At 43.5% G+C, this 23,269-nt stretch overlaps 1 protein-coding gene across 1 annotated transcript in view; it reads left to right on the forward strand.

The window, feature by feature from the left end:
- Nucleotides 1-23,269, forward strand: part of INTS6 (integrator complex subunit 6) — a 487,951-nt gene that overhangs the window by 192,122 nt on the left and 272,560 nt on the right. The window contains exon 8 of the mRNA XM_085621797.1: nt 11,545-11,697. Within this exon, the coding sequence (XP_085477923.1) occupies nt 11,545-11,697 (153 nt within the window). The remainder of the gene's footprint in view (nt 1-11,544; nt 11,698-23,269) is intronic.

Genomic DNA, 23,269 nt, shown 5'->3' on the forward strand with positions numbered 1-23,269 from the left:
CTAGGCCAATTGTTTGTATATAAAAATATATAGTTTTATTTTAGAACTAACAATAGGTATCAAAATATACCTTCTCAGAATGAGATGCTTTAATTAAATACTTTCAATTGGTAATAGACTTTTGAATGCAATAGTTACAAATGTTGCAATAGGCAACACAATTCAAACACAATTCTAACATTGAGCTCAATGGGACTTTTTAAGTAAATGCAATTTCAATTACTTTGCGTATGATTTTCTTACTCCGGTTTAGATCCTGGATTCAACCCTGGTGCATTTCCTGTAAACAGTTGAAAGAAATTGGTTTTGTTACTCAGGCGATTTTTAAGGAATATTTGTAAGTTTCAAAAATCGACTCTTGGTAGAATTCCTGGCAAAAACCAGGCAATGTTATCCTATGGAGGAAAATCAAGTTATCGGTAATTACTGTTGAAATTACTTTTCGGGGTTAGTGCTGGGCACCAAGATCCAGCACTGGGATCTCTCTTGATAACAGGTGAGTAATCTCGTTTTCGTTGATCGGCTAGATTTTTACTGAATATTTTAAAGTTTCAAAACTAGATACTTTGACTGGTTTCGCTCGAAATTTCTTCTATGGTACCCTATGGAGAAAAAGTGAGTTATCGGCTTTGAGGTAAGTACTCGACTGGGAAAGTTAAGGTTCTCGGCATAGACTCAGGGGTCACCCAGGGTCAGGAACGTACAGTTGCTACACCCTCAGCGGCACAGGGGCAGCCGAGTGCAGAGAGTTAGGCCCAATGTTAGCCTATGGCGGGCAGGGGGCCTTTGGCTGGTGGCTGCTAGAAGACAGGTCACGCGGCTTTGGGAGCTGGGCTCCTGGTCAATTGCTCAGGGCAAGTGGAGAAGAAAAATAGGACAGAGGTTGCACTCCCAGGGGCACTCGGGCGACTGGGTGCAGGGTGCTTTTGAGCCATCGGGCATTCAATGGAGAAGCTCTATGACAAACAAAGGCTGCAAGCTGGGGGACGAAGATTCTTCAGGTGTGACCACCACCTCGAGAGGTAAGTTGGGAAGCTGTAGGTTAGGTAGGCACCCAGGAGCTGGGCACAGGTGGCCGCAGGGCGCCGGTGCAGGGGTGTGTCTTCGCGTTGGGAACTCTTACCCTCAACTGGTCGCGGTTGGAGGGGTCCCTGGGTCCGAGGCTGTAGGCGTCCGGAGCGTTGAGGTGGGTCCTTGGGTGTTGGATTCGGGGTCACAGTTGCTGGGGGGACGTCCTCGTGGTCTTTGTCCACTCCGGCACAGGCCGGGCTTGGCGGGTGCTGTGTGTGCAGGAGTCGCAGTTCCTGGTTGACACCAGGGGCTTGTTACTTGCTTTGAGCAGAACCACTGCTCGTGGGAGTCCCAGTCTTTTAAAGTCACAAGGCAGTCAGGCCCTTCGGGGTTTTTGAGGTTGCTGACCACTGGAGACGCTGGGTTTTAGCAGGAGCAGGTTCGAGGGTCGACAGGCCTGTATGGCTGGGGCCAAGTCAGTTGGTGTCTTCCTCCTTGTTAGCAGCTGCACAGCAGGTCTTCGTTCTTCTTGTTCTTCTTGCTTGTTTCGTATTCGGGATCTGAGGAAGGTAGGTTCAGGGTGCCTCTAAATACTACATTTAGGGACGTTAAAGGTAGGTAAGGGGCAGGGACCAATTGGTCCAGTCCCTGGGGTGGGTACACCTCCTATCCTGCCACTCTCCTGTGGGAGGGGGGCAGCAGCCTAGTCCCGATTGGGGTAGGGCTTCCCATCTTCAAGATGGCGAGAGCCCAGAGATGTGCTTCACTTCGCCTCCCCCACCTGAGGGGTGGGGTTGGCAGAGGCTGGCATACCCCCTTTCCTCACTTGGGGTTTCCCGCCAGTCTTCCCGCCAGAGTGCGGGCTAGAACCGGTGGGGACCAGTTGCTGAGTACAGCAAGTGGTCTGGGGAGGCTCACAAAGGCGGCATGCCTTTGAAGCTTCCCCCTGCCCATCCTGGGGGAGGAGACCTAGCACCTCGCCCAGGACGTGCATTGTTGCAGGCCGAGGAGAGCGGACGGCTCTACCCAGGGGTCCAGCGACATGTCTGCTGGGTGGCAGCCTCTCAGACAGGACGTGGATTGTAGGTTAGGTTCAGGGAGCAACTCTAATTGCCCTGTCGTTCATCTTACTTTAAATCCCACACTGGCATCCGTGTGGGTTTAATGTGCTGAGAAGTTTGATACCAAACTTCTCAGTCTTCAGTGTAGCCATCATGGTGCTGTGGAGTTCGTGTTGATGACCTCCCAGCACCATATACTCTTAATGGCAGCACTGCACTTAGTGCCCAGGAATGGCCCTGGGTCCTGTAGGGGCAAAGGGCACAGGGCTCATGCACCTGTACCCTCACCACTGGCATAGTGCACCCAGCTAGAGGGGTGACTGAGGTATGGCAGGGCAGTGGGTTTGTGGGCATGACACACAGGGATGTGTGCCATGTCGACTCCCTGTCTTGTTCTGCACCAAGACACTCAGCCTGCAAAGGCAGTGTGTGTGTGTGTGTGTGTGTGTGTGTGTGTGTGTGTGTCAGGGTACAGTGCCTCGAAGGGTGGCACAATAAGTGCTGCAGCCCTTAGGGGCCTTCTCTGGTCACAGGGCCCTGGGTACCTAGGGTACCATTTACCAGGGGCTGACATGTGGCCAGAGATGCCAATTGGGTTTAGGCTTCATGCAGTTTTAGGGAAGGAACACAGGCCCTGGGCACCTGATTGGCAGGAGGCCAGGGCACACTCAAAGTACATCAGCAATTCAGCAAAAAGTGGGGGCATACCATGCAAGAAAGATGACACTTTCTCACAATCGTATGTTTTGGAAAGGGTTAAGGATTCGATTATCTGGGTATTAAGTTATCAGTCGGACACATGGGGTGACCGAATCGAAAAGAGTAAGCTTTTGTTAAATAATGGAGCATGTGCAATACGCAATTTTTTAAAAAGGTTTCATGATTTACCCAATCTCCACCGTAATGGAGTTTTATAGAGCCCAGGCTGTTAGTGCAGCAAACTATTGGAGCTGAACTCTGGGGGTCATTGAAATGTTGAAGACCTTGCACCTTCCAGGATTTCTTTTATAAGAAACTTATTGAAGCTGCCACTAAGTATCCCTTTGCTACCCTTGCTGATAGATCAAGCCCTGCGACCAATAGACTAGCGCGCTGTCCTAAAACCATAGACTAGCGCGCTGTCCTAAAACCATTTTTGTACTGGGTAAGAGTCTAGCCGATTAAAGAGCTTATGCATTTTAGAGCAGGACTCCAAGATATTACTAGACAGCATGTGTTAAAAATCCAATGGATGAAGTACATCCGAGTCTCTTACCAATCTTGGACTGGAAGACTTTTGGTTTAACTGAACCTGTATGCTGTGCAATGCGCCTCTCATTGTGAAGAACTGCTTTTGGTTCCAAGCTTAGCTCAAGAGTGAATTCATCCTCCCTGGGGAGTTTAACTGCATCTTCTTTAAATTTAAGGTTTCTTTAAACTTTGAGGAGTTTTTAAATTACCTGCAAAGCCTTCTCCTTAGAAAATTGTCTATACAACTCCGATTAGGTGCTCTTCCTTTAGCATCTTTCCTGGAAAATTGGTCCGAACCAAACTCTGAGCGTGACCAATATACCTCATGATGTACTCTTAATAAGGAAAGTGTTGAGCATGTTTTCTTTTTACGCTCTGTGTATAGGCTGGAGCGATTAAAGTGGATTAGAACTCTCTGCTTATCTCTGGGACTTGGACATTAATGGTACGCAGTAAAGATTTATAAAACAGACCCCAAAACCAATGTGGTGCTCGCTGTGACTGAATTCCTTCAATCAAAGTTGTATAAAAGATCAAAATTACTTAAGCATTGATTAGGAAACGGCATTTTCTGCCACTGTATGCATTACCTTGCACTGACTCTTTTTAGTTTGATAAATGTCTTACTAGCTGCTGCTTGCTTTTAAAACCCTCAGGCATTATTGTCCCAAAAAATATTTGCTTTCCATGTATGCTTATCTCGTAAAAAATAGCACTTTTTCCTCAGCACATGCACTAATTTTGCACTGATTACTTTTTGACCAATTGATTTTTTTAAATCTGATGTGCTATTTTTACACAAGGCTTTTATTTTACATTTATGTATTATCATCAATGTTTTCCCATTGTTCTATTAATGTTTTGTACGTTGATGAATTTAAACAATTCAAACTGACACAAATGGAGAATTGATCGGAGGCTACATGGACCCCTGTCCTTGTGCATGCACTTCATCCCGAACACCAAATAGCATATGAGAACCCTGCAGTGCAGCCTCAGATCCTAGTGAGCAAAGCATCATGGCCGCCTCCCTGATTCCTTTCAGATTTCACAGGAGATGGGTCTGCATCTGCAATTATGGTTGACCGGAACTATACTGACCTGCAGTATCCCACTCTTCTCTACCTCATCGAGATTTCATGGTTGTAACAAATAGATCACTGCTTACGGACCTCAAGTGGTGTCTCCTTCCAGTGGTGGTGAACGGTATCTTTAATCAGTGAGGTATGCCCTGGATTACATCTATTTGCCACTGTCCGACACCCAGTAGGAAAATATTAGTGCATTTGGAGGAGTTTAATCCTAAGCACTCACTAGGGGATGCATTCAGTCTGAGATGGGTCACAGGGCTTCTGTATGCATTTCTGTCTCTACCTCTCCGGCCTCAAGCTCTGAGGAAAATCAAGATGGACTGGACCCGAATCTTCTTAATCACCCTGGACTAGGCCAGGAGAGTCTGGAACCCAGAGTTTGAGTATTTTCTCGCTTATCCGGCTACCAATTCAGGAGGACCCCCCTGTCTCTGTATCAGGACAGAGCGTGCAACCAAGCGTCACCAAACTTCATCTCCATGCGTAGAGAAAGAGAGGCAGCAATGAGATGCATTAGACTTGCCAACTAACTAGAAGCACTTCCACAGAGTCAATTTACACTGGAAGAAATTTGTTGCCTGGTGTGTGGTGCTTGACAGACCTCTGCTCTGCAGGCCAAGATTTCGGTTATGTTCATTTTTATGCTTTTGTTCACCAACAAGATCTTGCAGTGGGCACATCAATGGGTTATTTATCAGCCCTTTTAGTTTTTTTTGTGCTTAGCTGACCAACCCTCTCTATTCAGAGCGCCAGTTGCGATGCAATATATGAAAGGCCTAACTCGAATGTCTCCTGAAACCATTCACGTCCAAACCGGGTTTAAATCTAGCCCTAACTTTTCTCTTGTGCACTCCCTTTGAGCCAATGCACAGCTGCTTATTGTGACGCTCAAGACTATCTTCATCATTTGTATCATCTCAGTGCAATGTGTTGGTGACTGCAGTCTCTTTCGGACCAACTGCTGTATGCCAATTCATCTCCCAAAAATCAACTAGGTGACCTTTTTAAACAAAATTTGTGACAACTTTTCACTTTGACCAAGATAATACTCTTCCAATGTTTTTTGCTCTACCTCACCCTGCAAAAAAAGGAGAGGCTCCTTTGGCTTAACCGTAAGAGCGTTAAGCTTCTGAATTTGTGCACAAAAGAGCATTGTATGGATGACCAACATTTTGTAAAGAAAGCAAAGGCAATGGTGTACAGTGCTTTGCATCACAATCTGATGTAAACTGGCCAAGAAGCAACCAGCTGAAGGCTCATTCTACCAGTGCCAAAACTGCTAGGATTGCATTGGTAGGATAAAGTTGAATTAAACATCTGCTAGTCTACAACGTGGGCACTTGTGCACATGTTCATGAAGAACTACTGCCTTGGCAGTTTGGTTGAGCAGGAAGTCCATTTTGACTGCTCATTCCTGAAGGATTTGTGTGTCTCAGTCCACTTCTCAAACCCTCTGCGTTTTAAGGTACTGCTATGGTATCTAATCAAAAGGTGAGGAAGAATCTGCGGTCAAAAGTATCCATGGAACGAAAATGTTATTTACCTTCAGTAATGCGATTTCTGTTGGATACTCTATCTACAGATTTTTCACAGCTTTCTCTTCTCTCCCATTCTGTGGAGTGGACTCCTGACCATCATCATAGGTCTCACATTAGAGCTCAGCACACACTCATCGACAATTTGTTTGAAGTGCTCAATATCTGAAGGCATGAAAGGAGAATGATAAAGGAACTGATGTCAACATGCAGGTGCAGTGCTTATATGCATCTTGCCTTTGTCACTTCTGGGGTGGTGGGGAGTCATTGAAGAGCCATGCAGCATTATCTGCCACATGGCAGCATTATTGGAAAATTTGTCTATGAAGTCTGGTGCCTGGGTGTATTTAAAAAAAAAAAAAAGCGAGGTTACTGAAAATAATTAACTTGTTCTTCACAACTCTTCAGAACATTGCGACTAGTCACTCATACACATAGGGATTAGGGTTGCGTTATGTGTTAGACATGAATAGATATGTGGTACCATCCTGTACAGTTATGTAAAGCTCTGAATTTAACAGCTTTTGAAGCTTTCTGGTCTTTCTAACTAGGTTGCAGGCCTATTTACAGACTGAAAAAGTAATAAGAGCCTACAGATAATGAGTAATAGTCACCATTCTATTTTTCCTCCTGTTTTGCAGTGTATTTTAAGCCTCCTGAGCTGGTATGGATCACACAGTGGGCCATCTGAAACTTTGCCACACTTTCTTGCAATATGTTAACTACATCTCAGAAGCACCTCAAAGTAGCTAGATGTACATATTAACTTTATCACAGGTTTAATGCTGCTGAAAAATGTGAATTTTTAGAATGTGTAAGCTTGTGAGGTGTACTACATCAATATACATTATATCAATATACATCAGTATACCGGTGGTTGCGTTTTTTTAAAATTAATTTACTTTATTTTTTCTTTTCAAGTAGTAGTTGAATTAAAATTTGAACCTATTTTGCACAGTGTTGCTCATGGTTTATCATTCCCTGTGTTCTATTGATCGGTTTTTCAAAATGGCCATCAACTATATGTGTTGGTATGAAAGATATCTTTCACTTGAAAGTTTCTCCTATCAGGTATGTTAAAGATTGGATCCAACATTAATGGGGGTCTGGGGAAGGGCTGAGCTGACCGCATTGAGGATACCTGTTACTAAGATTACTCTTCATCCTTTGCAGATAGCCGTCTTTCCTATGAAAATAATGGGCCTTTAAACCTCCACAAAGGAAGTTAAGCTCAGTTCAATTCTACATAAGTTTCCACTATCATATATTTGAATTGGTTGTCCACTTGAAGATTTATATTGGTTACTCTAGGTGCTAGAAACTATTTAGAATTGGAAATTTGTATTCTAATGGGTGTCCTCACTTTATCATGGACTACTTCACTTACTGTTAATTAATATCAAACCAGCCCAGCCACAATCTACTCTTGCTTTTCTCTGTTCTGTGTAAGCCTGCAAACACCTACCCATCTTAGGTTCTTGTGATTTGCAGCAGTCTGCTTCTGATGTGCATCACCATCTTTGCCCTCTATTCAGTCCTTTCACAACTGATCAATTTTACTGTATTTCCTCAACTTCAACAAATGAATGTAGATCGATTTGTCTTGAGTTTGGATTGGAACTGGACAGGGTTTCTCATGCTCCTCCCAATAGGCCCAGTTTAAGCTTGAAGGCCACTGTCCATACAGACAGTAAGTAAGAATTGCTAGAGCAGGCTGTATGTTACTTGCCCATTTTGTGTTAATTGGAGATGCAGACCGAACAAATACTAGTGACTGTCTTGTGGAATAGATTACTGTCCTTATGAAAAATTGATCTGGAAAATAAAATCTGGCGTGCAGGTGAAGAAGGAAATGTGCCTGCATTTAGTTGAATGTTTTGTCCACATGGAGTTTTGCATTTTGTCTTTCACTTGAGCACGTACAGCAGGTAAGATTCATTTATTATCTGTAGAAGATAAATTGTGGTTTTGATGCGAAAGTAGTATTAAAGTAACACCTAAACTTTTAAAACACTTTTTGGGTTATTATTTTAAATACATATTGAATTGTAAATTTTCTTTAAATATACACCACCAGGAGAAGAAAATAAATAAACATTCCATATTAGAAATAGACACTCAGATTATGTAGACGGAGATTTCAGGAAAACAAGACCATTATCTGTCACGTTCTAATTAGCTTCGAATTAAAAGCGGCAAGTCATCAGCGAAGAGAGAAAATACACTGTTTCTTTAGGCACTTAATGCACATTTTAGGAGCAATATTTTGTTGATGGTGCAGTAGAACTGAAGTTCACCTACGTCAAGCTCCTTCATGGTATTCTAACAGGATTTTTTTCATTTAAAATCAAGGCAGGATGCAACAGTGGTTTGTCTATATGTTAACATTATTTAGTGCCTAATTTGTAAAAGAATGAATGCTGGTGACCAAAGCTCTGCTCAGATGCTCACTGTCAGCGCTACTAAATGCCGGTGTTCCAAATACCAAGCCTGTATAGTCTTGAATCCACCCCATAACACTTTAATCCACTAGCAGACATTCCCTGCCACTTCCTTGCAGGTTTCTGCTCTCTCGCTTTGATACGTTTTTTGTCTTTCATAACCCTGTTCTGTTTCTCCCCACTCTCCTGGTAAATGATGATGAAAAATAAGTCAAACACAAGGAGCTGGACGGAGCGCTGAAACTTTTCAGACATTCACCCTGTCACAGATCTGGGTCGAATCCATCATCGTTCTTTAGCTCACTTCGCCACCCCAGTTCAGACCCAGCCATGTGCAAATCAGTCTTGACCCTGTTATTCATGGGAACAGTCCAACCTGAACTGCCAAGCCAGGTTGGGTATGAACTGGGGTTGCGAAGCAAGCTAAAGAACGATGATGGATTCAACCCAGATCGATAGTGACTGGGGGTGAGTATCTGGAAAGTTTCAGTGCTCCGTCTATCATCTCCTTGTGTTTGCTTTGCTTGCCCTTAGTTGGCAGGGTATGCCCAGACATGGGTCCCTTTCTCACTTTGCCACTGGATTCAAGCTAGCCTGGCTGACGAAGGGTGTTATCCTGAAACCGGTCCCAGAATGCTTGTTTCTGGTCCAGGGAAGATCTGGCTTGGCATTTCGGGCTGGACTGTTCCTATGAGGCACAGGGTCAAGACTGATTAACATGACTGGGTCTGAACTGGGGGAGCGACGTGATGATGGATTTAAACCAGATCTAATAGTGACTGGGGGCGAGTGTCTGAAAAGTTTTAGTGCTCCGTTCATCTTATTGTTTTTGCGATGAAAAATAAATGCCTTTCCCTAACAAGCATTTGCAATGCAATATGTCACGCATTACTGATTGTATGAGGTATTGATATTGCAATTAATATTGCAACGCCAATAGCTCCTACTTTCAGCAATGCAAGACCTAGTGCATTGGAAGGGAGAAAGCGAGTGAGGGGCGAACGGGAATACGTGTGGTAAGGCGCCAGAAATTAGCTTGCGGCACAATAAAAGTGCTAAAGGGCATGTGCGTGGGCTGCGAAAACTATGTATAGCTAAATGATGTATTAAGGGTAGAATTAAAAGTGCAATAGTCTGAGCAAATTGGGAAGGCTACCTTGTGGGCTAATGCAGTGTTTGGAAAAAAAATGTGTAGCACTGCGGCTACGCTAAAAATGCTTGTTTGTACAGTAAGAGCGCGTGCTATAAACAGTTTATTGTTGTGGTAGAAGCTTGTAAATTGTACAGCGTACGTTCATAGGCACGCTCTGTTCTAACCAGCAGCAACATATAATGGAAGGAGGAGAGGCCTGACGGGGGAGGGATGGAGCGAGGTGCGAACGGGAGTCAGTGTATGAGCGCTACAAATTAACCTGAAAGGTAGGCAAAGCACTTTGGGGCATGTGTCTGGCCTGTGCAAAGTATGTAGGGCAAAATTATTTATTAATGGCCAAGGTAAACGGCGCAGAAGCATATTAGATGTGGTTAATGGTACCTGCGAAGTAATGCTCAGTTTGGATCAGAGGCATGGAACCAGTACAGCGTTTGTGTATATGGATGCTGCGCTCTGACCAGCAGAGAATGTAAAGGGAGGGAGGAAACTAGCGAAGGGCGAACAGGAATCCATGTGTTAAGGCACTACAAGATGGTGCGATAGATAAAATTAGGAAATTGGCCTTTGAGACAGTAGAAGAGGGCTGTAGGGCATGTGTTTAAGCCGACTGTTTATAACTACGTTGGAGTGTGACTAGCACTGGTCTGAAGTGGAGGAAGGAGGGGCTGTACCGAGAGGAGGAAGTGAGCGTGCAAGAGGCAAAGAAAATCTGTATCTTAAGGCCCCCCAAATCAAACTGAGATGTTGAAAAAAAGTACTTTAGGGCATATGTATGGGCGCTGAACAGTATGTAAGGCAAATTATTTAGTAAGGGCAAATACTAGGTGTAGGAGCGTATTAGAATGGGCAGTACTATGCTGTGGGATAAAGCTTTGTTGCAACATTACTGTGGTAGGCACTGTGGCTAGACGCAAAACTGAGCGTGTGCTATGTATAGGAATGTATTGTTTTTCGGTAGCCGGCTTGAAACCCATACACCGTTTGTCAATAGCCATGTTGAAATCTGACGAGCATGGGTACAGAATGGAGGGTGGAAGGACTGGATACAAAATAAAGTGGAAGCAGGGAGTAAAGAAAGTGAAAGCGCGCCATGCACATGTTCTGCTAAGACGCTGTAATTAAAAGATGGCAAAGCACACCATACGCGTGCACATCTGTCCAGGCGTGTGCCCATCTCCTGTCCCGGCAAGCACGCCGAACAGGAGACTGGGAGGAAACAAAACATGCCTCCCTCCCAATAAAAAGCACGCATTTAGGAGCCATGCCAATAAGAAGCATGGGTGGAGCTTCCACCCCCGCTTTGGAAGCTAACTCGACAACAAAAGATCTTGCCAAAGCGAGCAGCGCATGCTCTGTCGCTAACCGAGACCTAAAAGTGTGGCCCCCACTCCCAAGCACCATCTCAAATTAACCACTGAAAGTATTCAAGACTGCTTCACCCTCTAACCTGCCTCAAGCCCACAGAAGCTCCCAAAGACATGTTATGCTCAGCATGTTGATAGACCGACTTGTGTTGTAAAAGCAACACATTTCTTCTTGTAGGAATAGTTTTGCTGTTTGGTTCATGCAACTTACCCAACCTTCCATAAACGTGACTGGTTCCGTGAAAACATTCGAGTTGTTGAAGGAGGCTGCTCTTAATATAACAATAATCTAAAGATGATCTTTAATATTGTGGCATGGCTGGTTTTTTTTTTGACAGCTTCACAAGTCTTGTTCAGCATGTCCAGAGTCTACATGAATTATTTTTAATTTCGGATGCAAATAACTATTCTTGATCTAAACAGCTATCCAGATTAAGCATAGCTTGAGAAGTAGTAACTTAACTCAAGGTTCAAAACTATTGTTACAGGTAAGTAACTGGTTTGTCTTTCCATTGCCTTAGTTGGCTCATTGTCTTTGATTATTAACAGCTATTAATAGTGAATACTGTATGTAACATTTGTATTGTGCAGAATTTTAGAAATGATTTGAATATTTGATGTCATGTTTATGTTGTCATAAGAGTACTTTTTTGTTTAGCCACCACGTACATCGCATCCTATAGTGAAGTTTTCCTGCACTGACTGTGAGCCAATGGTAATTGACAAACTTCCTTTTGACAAGTATGAGTTGGAACCTTCACCACTAACACAATATATCCTTGAAAGAAAAGCGCCCCACACTTGCTGGCAGGTAAATATTTTTAGAAATTATGTTGCTAGAAGGATGGTCTGTAATAATAAAAAATTGTTTGGCACAAAATCACACTTTTTCCTGAATTACAGGTGTTGCAAGTTTTAATGAAAATGTGGTCTCCCTCTCTTTGGTAAAATTACTTTTTGAAAGTGTCAATATTAGCCTATTTATTGCATGTACCAAGATAGTGGTAAATTGCACACTTGGTTTGATAAGCATGAAAACTTTACCACAGTAGCTATTAGGTTGCATTTTTGTAGTTGGGTTTATTAGGAAGATTGTAGTTGTTAATAATTTTAAAGTTACTTTACTTTTTAGGAAAACAAGTTTTTTTTTTTTTCTTATATTAATCAGTATCTTTTTGATGTACTGCAGTAATTTATCTGTTAGACTAGTATTTCCCGAACTGTGGGAGCTGATTTTTGGTGGGTCATGAAAGTTCAAGAAATACATAAAGATGCCTTTAAATTCTGTATTTATCTTGCCAAAGTTTCTTTGCTTCAAAGACAGAGGTTAGATGTCAGGCTATGTGTTCTGACCGATTACTGCTTATTTTTTAACATGGTTTGCACAAACCCCTCTCACTTTGCAGTCAGGGAAAGGAAAATGAATTATGTGACCATCTTGCTGGGGTACAGAGATTGAATGGAAAGGCTGTAGAATGCCATTTTTGTAATACAAAACCTAATGTTAAATACCTGTAAATGAACTGTACACATTCAGTAGTTATGAAAGCACACATGAAGCACACTTTTTAAAATGTTTTATTATGCATATTGTCTTATAACAGTGTTTGAACTATTACAGCTGTCTCTTCGGAAATATTCAGTTTGTATCACAGACTAAACCACAACCCTTCCCCCAGCACCCATTCTGTTTTTCGTCCCCGAGTTTACCCTTCTATGCCTAATCCATCCAGGGTGGCTACACTGTACCTGCTGGCACCCGGGATTGCTATGCCGTAGTTCAGCCATTCTCCACCTCTCGCCAAGGTCCCAAAACCTTGGTGACTTTGTGGGCTTCCCCTAGCTTTGTATTCTTCAGCTTGCTGACACCAGTCCATATTGTCTACCCACTGCCATGCTGTCGGCACCTCAGCCCTCCCAAGCAATGTACCACATGTCTGGCAACCACCAGTGCCATATTACACAGGAGGGTGGTGTATTGATTGAGGGTTAAGTGTCCGCATGTGCTTAGCCTCATTAGTGGGGAGGTAAGTGTAATAGACTCACTCAGCACCAGTGAGTTTGTGCTTTATCCTCATCTAGAAGTGAGGGACCCCCAGGCAGTCCCAGACTATGCATTAGCGTAACCCGTTAACACCTCTCAAACATCTATCTGTAGGTATTATCCCCATGGCAACAGCCAGGTCCTGTTATAGTAGGATCTGTGGAACAATTTCAGCTGGATCAGTGGGAAGCTGGCACAGATTGCAACCTTACTGGGATACCTATAGGTGTAACCCACCAGTCTTCGTCATCCAGTCTGCCCAGATCCCGCTCTCATTTCTCTGAGCGTTTAATGGGGGTTAACTTTTATTAAACAATGTGTGGTGTAAATGTGGGGTACTACATGTTTAATCAGGGGGACACCCAGGGCCCTACATTCCAAGGCCTATCACATTTAACAAAATGTCTCGAAGATGGAGGTATTGTAAGAACTGGCTACCAGCTAGCTGATCTTGATTTGCAAGGCTGCAAAGTACATTACCCCCCTTCAGCCCATATATCCCCTAGTTTGGGGATATGTTGCATGCCACATTTCCTGTGGCCTTCCATCTGTCGCCGCAGTCCCTCTGGCGCTGCTGTGTCCCACAGTAGTGTTTAAAAAAGGTATCTTGCACAGTTTGCGGATTATCTTCTTCCATGTCCTATTCGCCATTATGGTTGGGATTGGGATGGTTACAGGCTGTTCTCTGTCATATAAGTACCTTAGGTAACCTACGGATCCATTCCCCCTCTCTTCGCCATTAGGAATGGTTTGCGTCGGCCCGCAAATGCCCAGTTCTTAACTATCAGCAATTGTATTGCCCAGTACTAGAGGCGCAGGTTCGGGAGAGCAATACCCACTTGGTGCTTTTTCCAAGTCATAGTGGATAGAGCTATCTTCACCGTCCCTCCACCCCAAAGCAACAACCTAACTTCAGCCTCCTCCTCTGTGAATAGGTGGTCTGGTCTGGTGCTTCAAAATGTGAATTATACAAGATATAGAAGAACTTTGCGAGATGTATCATTTCATAGTGTGCCTCTCTCCCCATCAGCGATAAGGGAACCCTGCACCATTACCCCACGTCCTGTTTAAATTCTACCAGTATCTGCTCCAGATTGTGTTCATGGAACAACTTTGGATCAGTGGTAAACATAAATCCCCAAGTGCTTAAAGTCTTTCTCCTCCCAGATGAAGGGCACTGCTGTGTCTATTCGGCCACTATGCATTTTGTTCAGTTTATGTGAATGCCCTCAAAGTATCCAAAAACCTTGAACATCTCAAGAGTTCTCGGAATGGATGTCAGCAGGTCCGCGAGGTATAACAAGATTTCAGCATACAGCAAGATTATATCCTCCTATTCAAAGTCTCACCGTAGTCTTCAGACCAGTGCGTCGCAGAAAAACCAATTAGCCAGTGGAAACACTGCTAAGTCAAAAAGCATGGGGTATAAAGGACTTCTGACGGTAGCCCCCTCCCTAGTTTATACGCCGGATGTACTGTTGACCCAAACCCAGTCAGTTGTGTCTGGTATAGAAACCAAATCCAGGCAAAACAGGAGGGGCTAAAGCCCATCCGACTGAGCAGTGCCAAGAGATATTGCCACTCTAGGGAGTCAAATGCCTTAACATCTAATGCCAGAAGCACGGTGGATTCCTGCAGTCATTCTCTCCATGCCAGACAACCAAATCAAGAACCTGTAAGAACCTGTATAACAGACTGGTCTGATACGATCAAATCCTCAATCACTTGCAGTAGGTGGTTTGCCAAGATCTTGGCCAGTATTTGAGTGATAGTGGCCTATTAAGAGGTGCGATCTACCTTCGGTTTTCCCGTTTTATGATTTGGGACAATGGTCGCCTGACAGATCGCATGGGAGCATTTCCTTAGCTCATGATTCATACAACATAGTACAAATTGGCTTCGCCGTCCTTGTCTTCACACATTTAAAGAACTCCAGAGAGAAACCACTCTTAAACTGGGTAAGGGCCTCTGCTATCTCTCCCTCCTACAGTTTTTCGTTTAAACTTTTCCTGGCATCCCTCTCCAGTGGGTGATCGGGATGTTATTTATAAAGTTCTCTAAATCTCCGTGTTCAGTCCACTGTACAGGACGTGTTCAACTTCCACAGGAATTGAGCAAAAAATGAGAAATATGCCCTACGGTCTACACCAAAGTGCCATCTTCAGCACGCACTTTGCACTCTCCTCTTTCTGTGCCAGCCAGACGCACATTTTCCATTCTTTATTCCTTACTTGTATATTCTACTCTGTGCTCTATAGAGTGTCCTAGCCTTGTTATATTAAATGCTTTTATACTCCTCCTGATCTGTTCTATACTTTATGTTCGGAGTCTGTTTCAGCCACATATCGTGTTTCCAGGGTTTGGAGTTTCACAAAAAAGACTTGGGTTCTTTTTTCCTTTTCTCTGCAACATGGGCAATCAACTGGCTTCTAGTCCTCACTTTATATGCCTTCCAGAGGACCACCCCGGAAGTCACTGTACCCTTGTTTCTATTAAAGTACAGTTTTGTCACTCCCTGGGTCTGTTTCCGCCTGGTCCAGTCTGTTAGTTCCCAGAGATCTAGCTGCCATCCTGAATCAACGAAAGGCAGTACCCACTGCAAATGTGTCAACAGTGGAAAGTTGTCTGAAATAACCCCAGGCATATATGGTGTTCTGATACCTCCCTTCCAGTGTCACTGGTACTAGGGAGTAGTCTAGATTGGAGAGTGATTGGGATGAATTTGATGCAAAGGAGTACTGGTGGGTCTCTGGTTGTTTGGCATGCCATAAATGAATCTGCCCCATTGCCTTCGTGAAGGACCTCAGTTTCACGTCTTCTTGTAGCCTTAACCTGCTTTTAACTATGCTATCCAGCTCACCTGGCAGGGTGAAAATTGAATCCCCTCCCACTATCAAGAGAACATCAGGAAGTTCTGCTATCTAGTCTCCCAATTCTTCCAACCCTTATCCCTGCACACCTGGTGAATTTACCAAGAAGCCATTACCAGTTCCTCTCTTTCATGTACCCCTCACTGCCACCTGGACCCAGAGGGTAAGCCCACGCCTGCATCACCTGAAATGATGGGTATCTACAAACTAATATTCCCTCAAACCCTCTGTGAAGCCTGCATGTACCAGTGTTTTATATCTATCCGTCCCCTGAAAGACACAGTTGTTGCCCAACAAGTGGATCTCCTGTCAAAGAAACAAATCTGGGGACTGGCGTATCGGGTACCTTGTTACCATCCCTCGGTTCACTTTATTACCCAGGCCATTCACATTCTAAGAGTAGCTTCATGGACATGCCCCCCTCCCTACTGCTTGTGTACCCCTGCAACATCTTTGGGAACCCTCTGGTCCCTCCCCAGGGAATTAGTGTTTCACCATGCTTGTTGTAACATCTCATGAAACCGCCCCCCCGTCCGTCTCCTTGTGCTGCATGCTTACAGCTACCTGCCACCCCAATGCTTGAGGTGCTCCCACTTTGTGCCCTATACATTGCCAACTGTTGTAGGGAACTATTACTGTATGATGTGAGGGTTAATTGTGCCTGCAGGTGGAATCTCGTGAGATAAATGCTCACCATACTATAAGCTCTAGCCCTCGCCCCTTGTAAACAGGTTTTTGCTATTCGTCCCCCATCGGTAATTATTTGTTGAAGTCCTCTGCTGTCAACTTACTACTGGCAGGACGGCTTTGTCTGCGTCGTCACCCGATGTGATGGTACCAGTGTCTGATTCTTCGAAGTCCGTATCCAGGGCCCCCTATTTGTTGTCTGAGGTCCAGAGTTGTCACCGTTGTACCTCCTCCACTACTTTTGGTAATTCGTGTTCTGCTTGGTTTTTGGAGTGGGTTGTCTTGGAGCGTTGGCATCTTGGTGTCTGTTTTTGCCATTCTGTTGTTCCATCCTCCCGTCTGTCAGCATGGGGTAGCTTTCTCTTTCCAGCCAATTCCACACTGCCGCTGGAGTTGTGAGATTTGCTGCTTCCGGTATTAACATGAAGCTGAGCCGGGAAGAGCGAGGCGTGTTTCATGTGGAGGTGTTGCAAGTGTTTTTTTTTTTTTTATATAACTGCAGGGAACATACTATAAACAGGATACCTTTCCTGTGTCTGTTGTGCATCCTTGCTGCTATGGGATGCAGAGCTGCTCCAGGCACAGGGTGGGCGTCCTGGGACCCTGAGGGCACTCTCTCCACAGTATACAGATTTGAGACTTTGCTGCTCAGCACTGTAGAAAACAGCCATTGCTCCACAAACTGCCCCATACAGGGACCTCTGCCTTAATTGGGATCCCTACTAGACATACATTGTTTCACCTTGAACGTCCTTTTGCATCATCTAGTTTGACTGTAAGGAAGATAACTACCTGTTGCAACTTTTAAATTGTCAGTGTTCTTGACTGTGGGGCAGACCAGAGCAAGTGTTGACTCCGTGCCCGCTACCCTGTCCTCCAGCTTCTTGTGATCAGCTCTTACCAACATCCTACGCCACTGATTCAATTTTAATTTACGATTTTTCCTTAGTGTCTCGAATCGCTGCCAGTATTTTGCCGGTGTGGGTCTCTAGATCCATGGCTTTTTTTCTGTTAAACTCCTGCCTGACTACTCTCCAGGTGACCGGAATCCTCTTTGGTGAGCAGGTGTTAATCTGTTTGGGGCACACCATTATCCCTTCTTTGGGGCCCTGCTAGCCCCCTCCAGACTTCGAATCATCGCCTGGCCTCCATCAGCCCTCTTTGGTCCAGATGGCCTATGTTGTGGTGCCACCTGCTTATCTCCGACAGCCCCTCTTGGGCCACGTCAGCCCTATTTTGGGCATTCCTCTTCCATAGGTTTCAGTCACTGGGCTTGTGGAATCCCAGCTCCTCTGCCTTATTTGTTCAGACCCAGGCTCGCATTTGGTGTCCCTCTCCGCAGGGGGGGGGAAGGGGGGGAGGGGGCTAAATGGTAGCGATCAAATGTAAGGGCGTCCCTGCACTGGGAGGCACCCCTTTGCGTGACGGGCTCCTGAAGTCATTTCCCCAGTGGACCAGCTGTCCAGCAGGCACACCACCCTCCCTCTCATCTGGAACTGCACCATGTTCAGCTTTCCACCACCTCAGTGTGCCGCCATCTTGGTCATAAATTCTGAACAAAAATTCAGAATGGTGTCTGTGCAGGAAATCCATCAGCTGTTGGAAGGTGCCCCTTCTCTGGATATTAACATCACCTCAGAAAACAAATGAGCGGCAAATGTACTTGAAAGTCTCCCCTTCAGACAACCAATTCCCCAAACACTGCTTGCATATCATCATGATCTGTATGTCCAGCGTTTAACTGAAGCTCACCCGAGCAAGACAGAATTCCTAAAAGTTGCCAAAAAAAAAAAAAAAGTACAAGCCTGGCATAATGACTTAAACCTTGACAACTTCGAACCCAAACTCTAACCGGATGCCATATCACTTGGATTCACCATGTACACCAACCTCTCCTTCAAGGAACACATCACAAAAAAACCCACTGCCTAGTAACAGCTCTCGCATCTAATGAGACAAAGAGGGACTTGAGAGCTGATTTTCAAGCCCTTGTACTCTCACATCTGAATGAACAAGAGGTTCATTGGCATCTGTTATTCCTTCACAAGGGTGCTACATGAAATCTGAAGGATGGTGGCCTTTCAGGATTGTCTCCAATTGGTTGAAGTTTAATGACATATCTAGGTTACTAAAAAGCCACTGTTTTTTAGACTTTGGGTTATGCTTAATATAGAACTACTATTGTGTTGTTGCCATTTGATTCCAAGCTCGACAACAGATGATTTAAACATGGGAATCTATGAAAAATATCAATATGGAGGACCTCCATACAGGGTAAGTAATGTTTTTCATCATGGAGGTACTCTAAAGCATGGATTCCCAAAGTTCGGCCCGGTAGCTGCATGCGGCCCTCCTGACCTTTACATGCGGCACCCTTGACTGCTGTTTATTTGACTTACCAGTGACCTGCACAAACCTTAAACTGTAACTATTTATTTTTACATTAACTGAAGTAAAAGGAAAAGAAGCAAAGAAGGTGGCCTAAACCACTTATCTTTAGGAACACATTAATTTTAAAGACATTGTGCAGCAAACATGCACAAATATGGTAAAGGCTCTTCAATATTCAAAAAAATGTACATCGCATTTAAAGGTGTTTTTTTATTTAAGTGATAGTTTTCAAAATCAACAAGCAAACATTCATGCCTTCCCAGGCCTGACAACAATTCCATTAGTGAGCCAAAAGGAAAGTCAGTTGTCTTGTGCACGTTCGATATGGTCTAGCTTAATATTTTACATGTAACATAATAGTTTATTCAATCGAACACAAAAGGTTTTGTACAGCACAAATCCTGAACTCCTATTTCAGGGTGCTCTCACATGCGATAATGAAGAAAAACCAAGTGAAATGAAACCATTGCCTAGGATTATACAATTTGTCAAGCAAGTAGAGAAGCCTGTATTGATCCCAGGTTTGATCCCTGCTTCGAAGCACTCCTAATGTTTATAAATAAGAGACTACTGGCACAAATAGATTGTGAGTCTAAAATTAAATTTTCTTTTCTATTTCATTCCAATTCAATAATCAAGCTCCTTCCTTTGTACATATGACTCGCCAAAGGTAATGATAGCAAGCAAAGAAGGCCCTCCCAGGGGTGTGGTAGAGGGCTAGCGGCTTAGATACAGCATGATGTTTTGTTTTTTTGTATTCCATCTATTTGCCAAGTCAGATTCATTCCAGCAGAAATGTTGGAGATGAAAGCTAACTTCTAAAGCTTGAAAGCTTTGGTACAAGTGGTGAGATCCACAATGCTGGGCCTTCACACCGCACTCTTCTATGTTATAAATCCACCCGCTGCAGCTCTACTGGCTAGAAGTGGCCACATAAGAAAGCGCTCTTGCAAAACGTCATGTTCTGCCAAGTTTTGCACATTTTGTGGCCCAACAACATCTGAGAAAATTGCCTGAAGTTGTCTCCACCATTCAGATGAGTATGAAATTCTCCATGAAAAACTCAACCTCCACTTTAAAACCTGGAGTTAGCCATCTAACTTTCCAACTTCTTTGTACACAAATTGTGACCAGTTTACTTCTTAGATGAGCAGGGTGCCTAGATGCGTAGGGAACAATCTGATGCTGGACTCCACTGTTTTCTTTTTACGTCATTTGACCCCCACCCCCCTCCCAAAAGTCCTTCTGAATAGAAGGATCATCACACAGTGCTAGGTTAACCCAGTGGCTCCGGTTTGAGCACCTAAGTTTGGGTCTCGGATTTGATCAATTTCTTTTTTCTAAGGGACCACATCTACTTCGACTAGAAGAGCGAAATGAGAAATAGAGGTGAATGTGAACACCCAAGACTTATCGAAACAGGCCTGCTTAGACCTTCTCCAAAGCCAGCGAGGACACCAAAAGAAGCAGGACAGTCCTAATGCACCTGTTTCCAGGAGCTTTTCAGCCTATTGTAACCTCACTTTTGCACAAACGAGGTTTATTCTTAATCCTTTTTGACTCCGATGTCTCTTATGACATCAAATAGTTTTGGTAAAAGACTTCTTTCTTGGTGACCACAACAAGCTGCACAATTTTTTTTAAGTCTCTGCAAGGACACGGCGGTTTTTCCAACTCGGTTTTTTTCTCCAAAGAGTTATTTTAAATGTGTCTTCCCATCATTCTGGCTGTGTCCCAGTGCTTTCTCTCTGAGACATGGAACAGTCTCATGTTTTCCTCTTACAGTAATGCAAGGTTTAGCCAAGAAATTCTTCAAGACATTGTTTGCCTATGCAGTGTGATGCTGCGTTTTCATACTGCCTTTTTCATTCTTAATTGCTCTAAAATTGTTTGTTACATGATGGAGAATAGGTGAGAACCAGGAAATGATAGGGTAAAGTTATTTATGCGGACTGTTGGTTTTAGCACAGATATTGGGAAAGAAATTAGACTATCCTGCTGAACATTCAACCACTGGTGTAAACCTCATAGATTTGGCTTGATTTAAAACTTAAAATAAATGTAACCGAGGTGTTCTAGCGAATTTACAATGGTTCATATAAAGACTTGGGTGCTGCTGCCACTAGAGGGATTTGGGCTGTATGATTTACACTCTATAATAGGCAGTACAGAGACATACATCTGAACCAAGAAATAGTTTGGCTGAGCCTGGCAAACTAATATCTTTGGGATTGTAGCTTGAATTAAACAGGACTTTTTGGCATTAAAATTTCCTACTAGAACCAAAAACAATCCTTCCGGAAAGAAGATGCCAAACCATGGGAGTTGATGCTCAAAAAAGGTGAAAAATCAAGAGAAGTTCTCTACATTTTGCTAATGGTTGGGAAAGCAGAAAGTTGGCTGAGATGGGTGATGTGCCTGTAAGAGGTGGGGCCTGTGCGTGTTATGGAAGGGGTTCGCACATGCTGGGTGCCTTTGCAAACGTTTAAAAGTTGCACCTTCATTTAGAGAACCATATTTGGTTGTGTTTCACAATATTGTGATGGAGGGGAGAGTAAGAAGTCAGTGTTAGAATAGCCATAGATTTAATGTGTCTATTTTGTGTAACAGCCAGGTTTTTTAACATGTATGCGTTGCCTCCAAGTCACCAGTTGCCTATTTTGAACAAGAAATCATCCACATTGAAAACCAGAGTTGGATTTATGAAAATGTTCTACATGAACTCTTTCTTTGTGTTTTTTTATGGGTGGGGTTTGTTACTCTGCGCCTAGTGAGGGAGTCGTTGAAAGCCACCATAGCAATAAAGTCGCTATGGAGCAGCTTAGCACTTGTCCCATATTTTTTCTATATACTGTGACCCCCGCCATCCCCCCTCTCCTCCAAGGACCATTGCCTTCAAAAGGCCAATAATGCTAAATGGGCGTAGGTATCTCACGTCATGAAGATGTGGAGATAATCAAGTTGTCAAGAACACTATGAAGTTGAATGACCCATGACAACATTTTTTTTTGTAAGCTTAATTATGAAAATTCTCTACAAGACTTGTGTCCCATCACTTCTAGAGGATCATACTTCTTAATTTGTTACAACTCGTAGATAGGCTCCCTCTGTAACTTAATATCTTTCTCGGACATGCCCTCCCTTGAGATTTATGGCCAGCATACTTTTTACCTTCTTGGTAGGAGAAATCAATGTCTTTGCTTTGACATCCGTATATACATTTGCTTAAACAATTTCTTAATTATCTGATATGTGGAATATGTGGCTCTGTAAATCCAAAGTGGTTGCATTATTAGGCCAACACAGGAAATCCAGTACTTGACAGCTGGGATGAGCTTGAAGTGTTGAATATGAAGGAAGTCAAACCTGTGATTCAATTCACAATTATCCTGTTTTCATAGACTAGTTATTCTTTATCTTTCAATGGTAGCCTTATAAGACATATAGAAATATATACAAGAGCACTGGTGTCAAAGTAGGCATGGGTCCTGTCTCCCTTTGGCTATGGTAGTATCTCGACTGCAAAATGTTAAGGAGGGGGGGTTATCCTTTGTGTTATTTTATTCCGATGAAAACTTAGATGAGTCTGTAGAAGGATTTAGTGTCGAAGAGGGCTCTGCATTGACATATTTGTCAGTCTTTTCTGAATTTTAAAGGTACTTCTCTACAAAGTCTGCCATTAACTCCGGCAAATGCTCCAGCATGCAAGGTTATACAACCTCCCTAAAACAATTCCCCTAAAGGAGACAAATGTTGTGTTGCTGGTTCATAGCTCGCTGTCTGATGATCACTATGATCCACTCTAAAAGGGTCTGAAATCTGCAAGTAAATAATCTGTACAGTTCCTCATCAATAATATAAAGGGAAATAATGAACTTAAGAAATATTTTAAAAGGGCAGTTCACTCTGTTGTCTTTGCACTAACCAGCAGTAAACAAGATATCAAGACTTGAGCCTTTATAGAGAAATTATATCTCATATAAATGCTGTATCTTCCAAGCGGGTGCATTTTTTTCTACGTTGGCCTGGTTTTGGAAGGTTCCACTCAAACTGCAATACTTTGTTGAGAGAGATCCTCATGGCTCCAGCAGGTCAAAGTTCAGCAGTGGTTTCTAGACCTCTGTCGATTTTAGAGCAACACATAGGGTTCATGAAGTCTGGATGTCTTGTATCAGCCACTCACTGTACAATTTGTGCAAAGTTGTGCAAAAATCCATTCAGTTTTACAATTTAGCTTTTGAATTTTGCTAGGTTAGACCGATACACCCCCTTAGCCCTTGTAAGCACTGTAGAATAAGAAAATTTCAGCTGCCAGATTACTTACATGCTACTTTTTTGGCGACCTATTATCTGTATAACATTCCATTAGAAGAAGCCCTTCTTAATTAAGA

The sequence above is a fragment of the Triturus cristatus genome, chromosome 8 (genome assembly GCF_964204655.1).
Source record: "Triturus cristatus chromosome 8, aTriCri1.1, whole genome shotgun sequence".
NCBI lineage: Eukaryota > Metazoa > Chordata > Amphibia > Caudata > Salamandridae > Triturus > Triturus cristatus.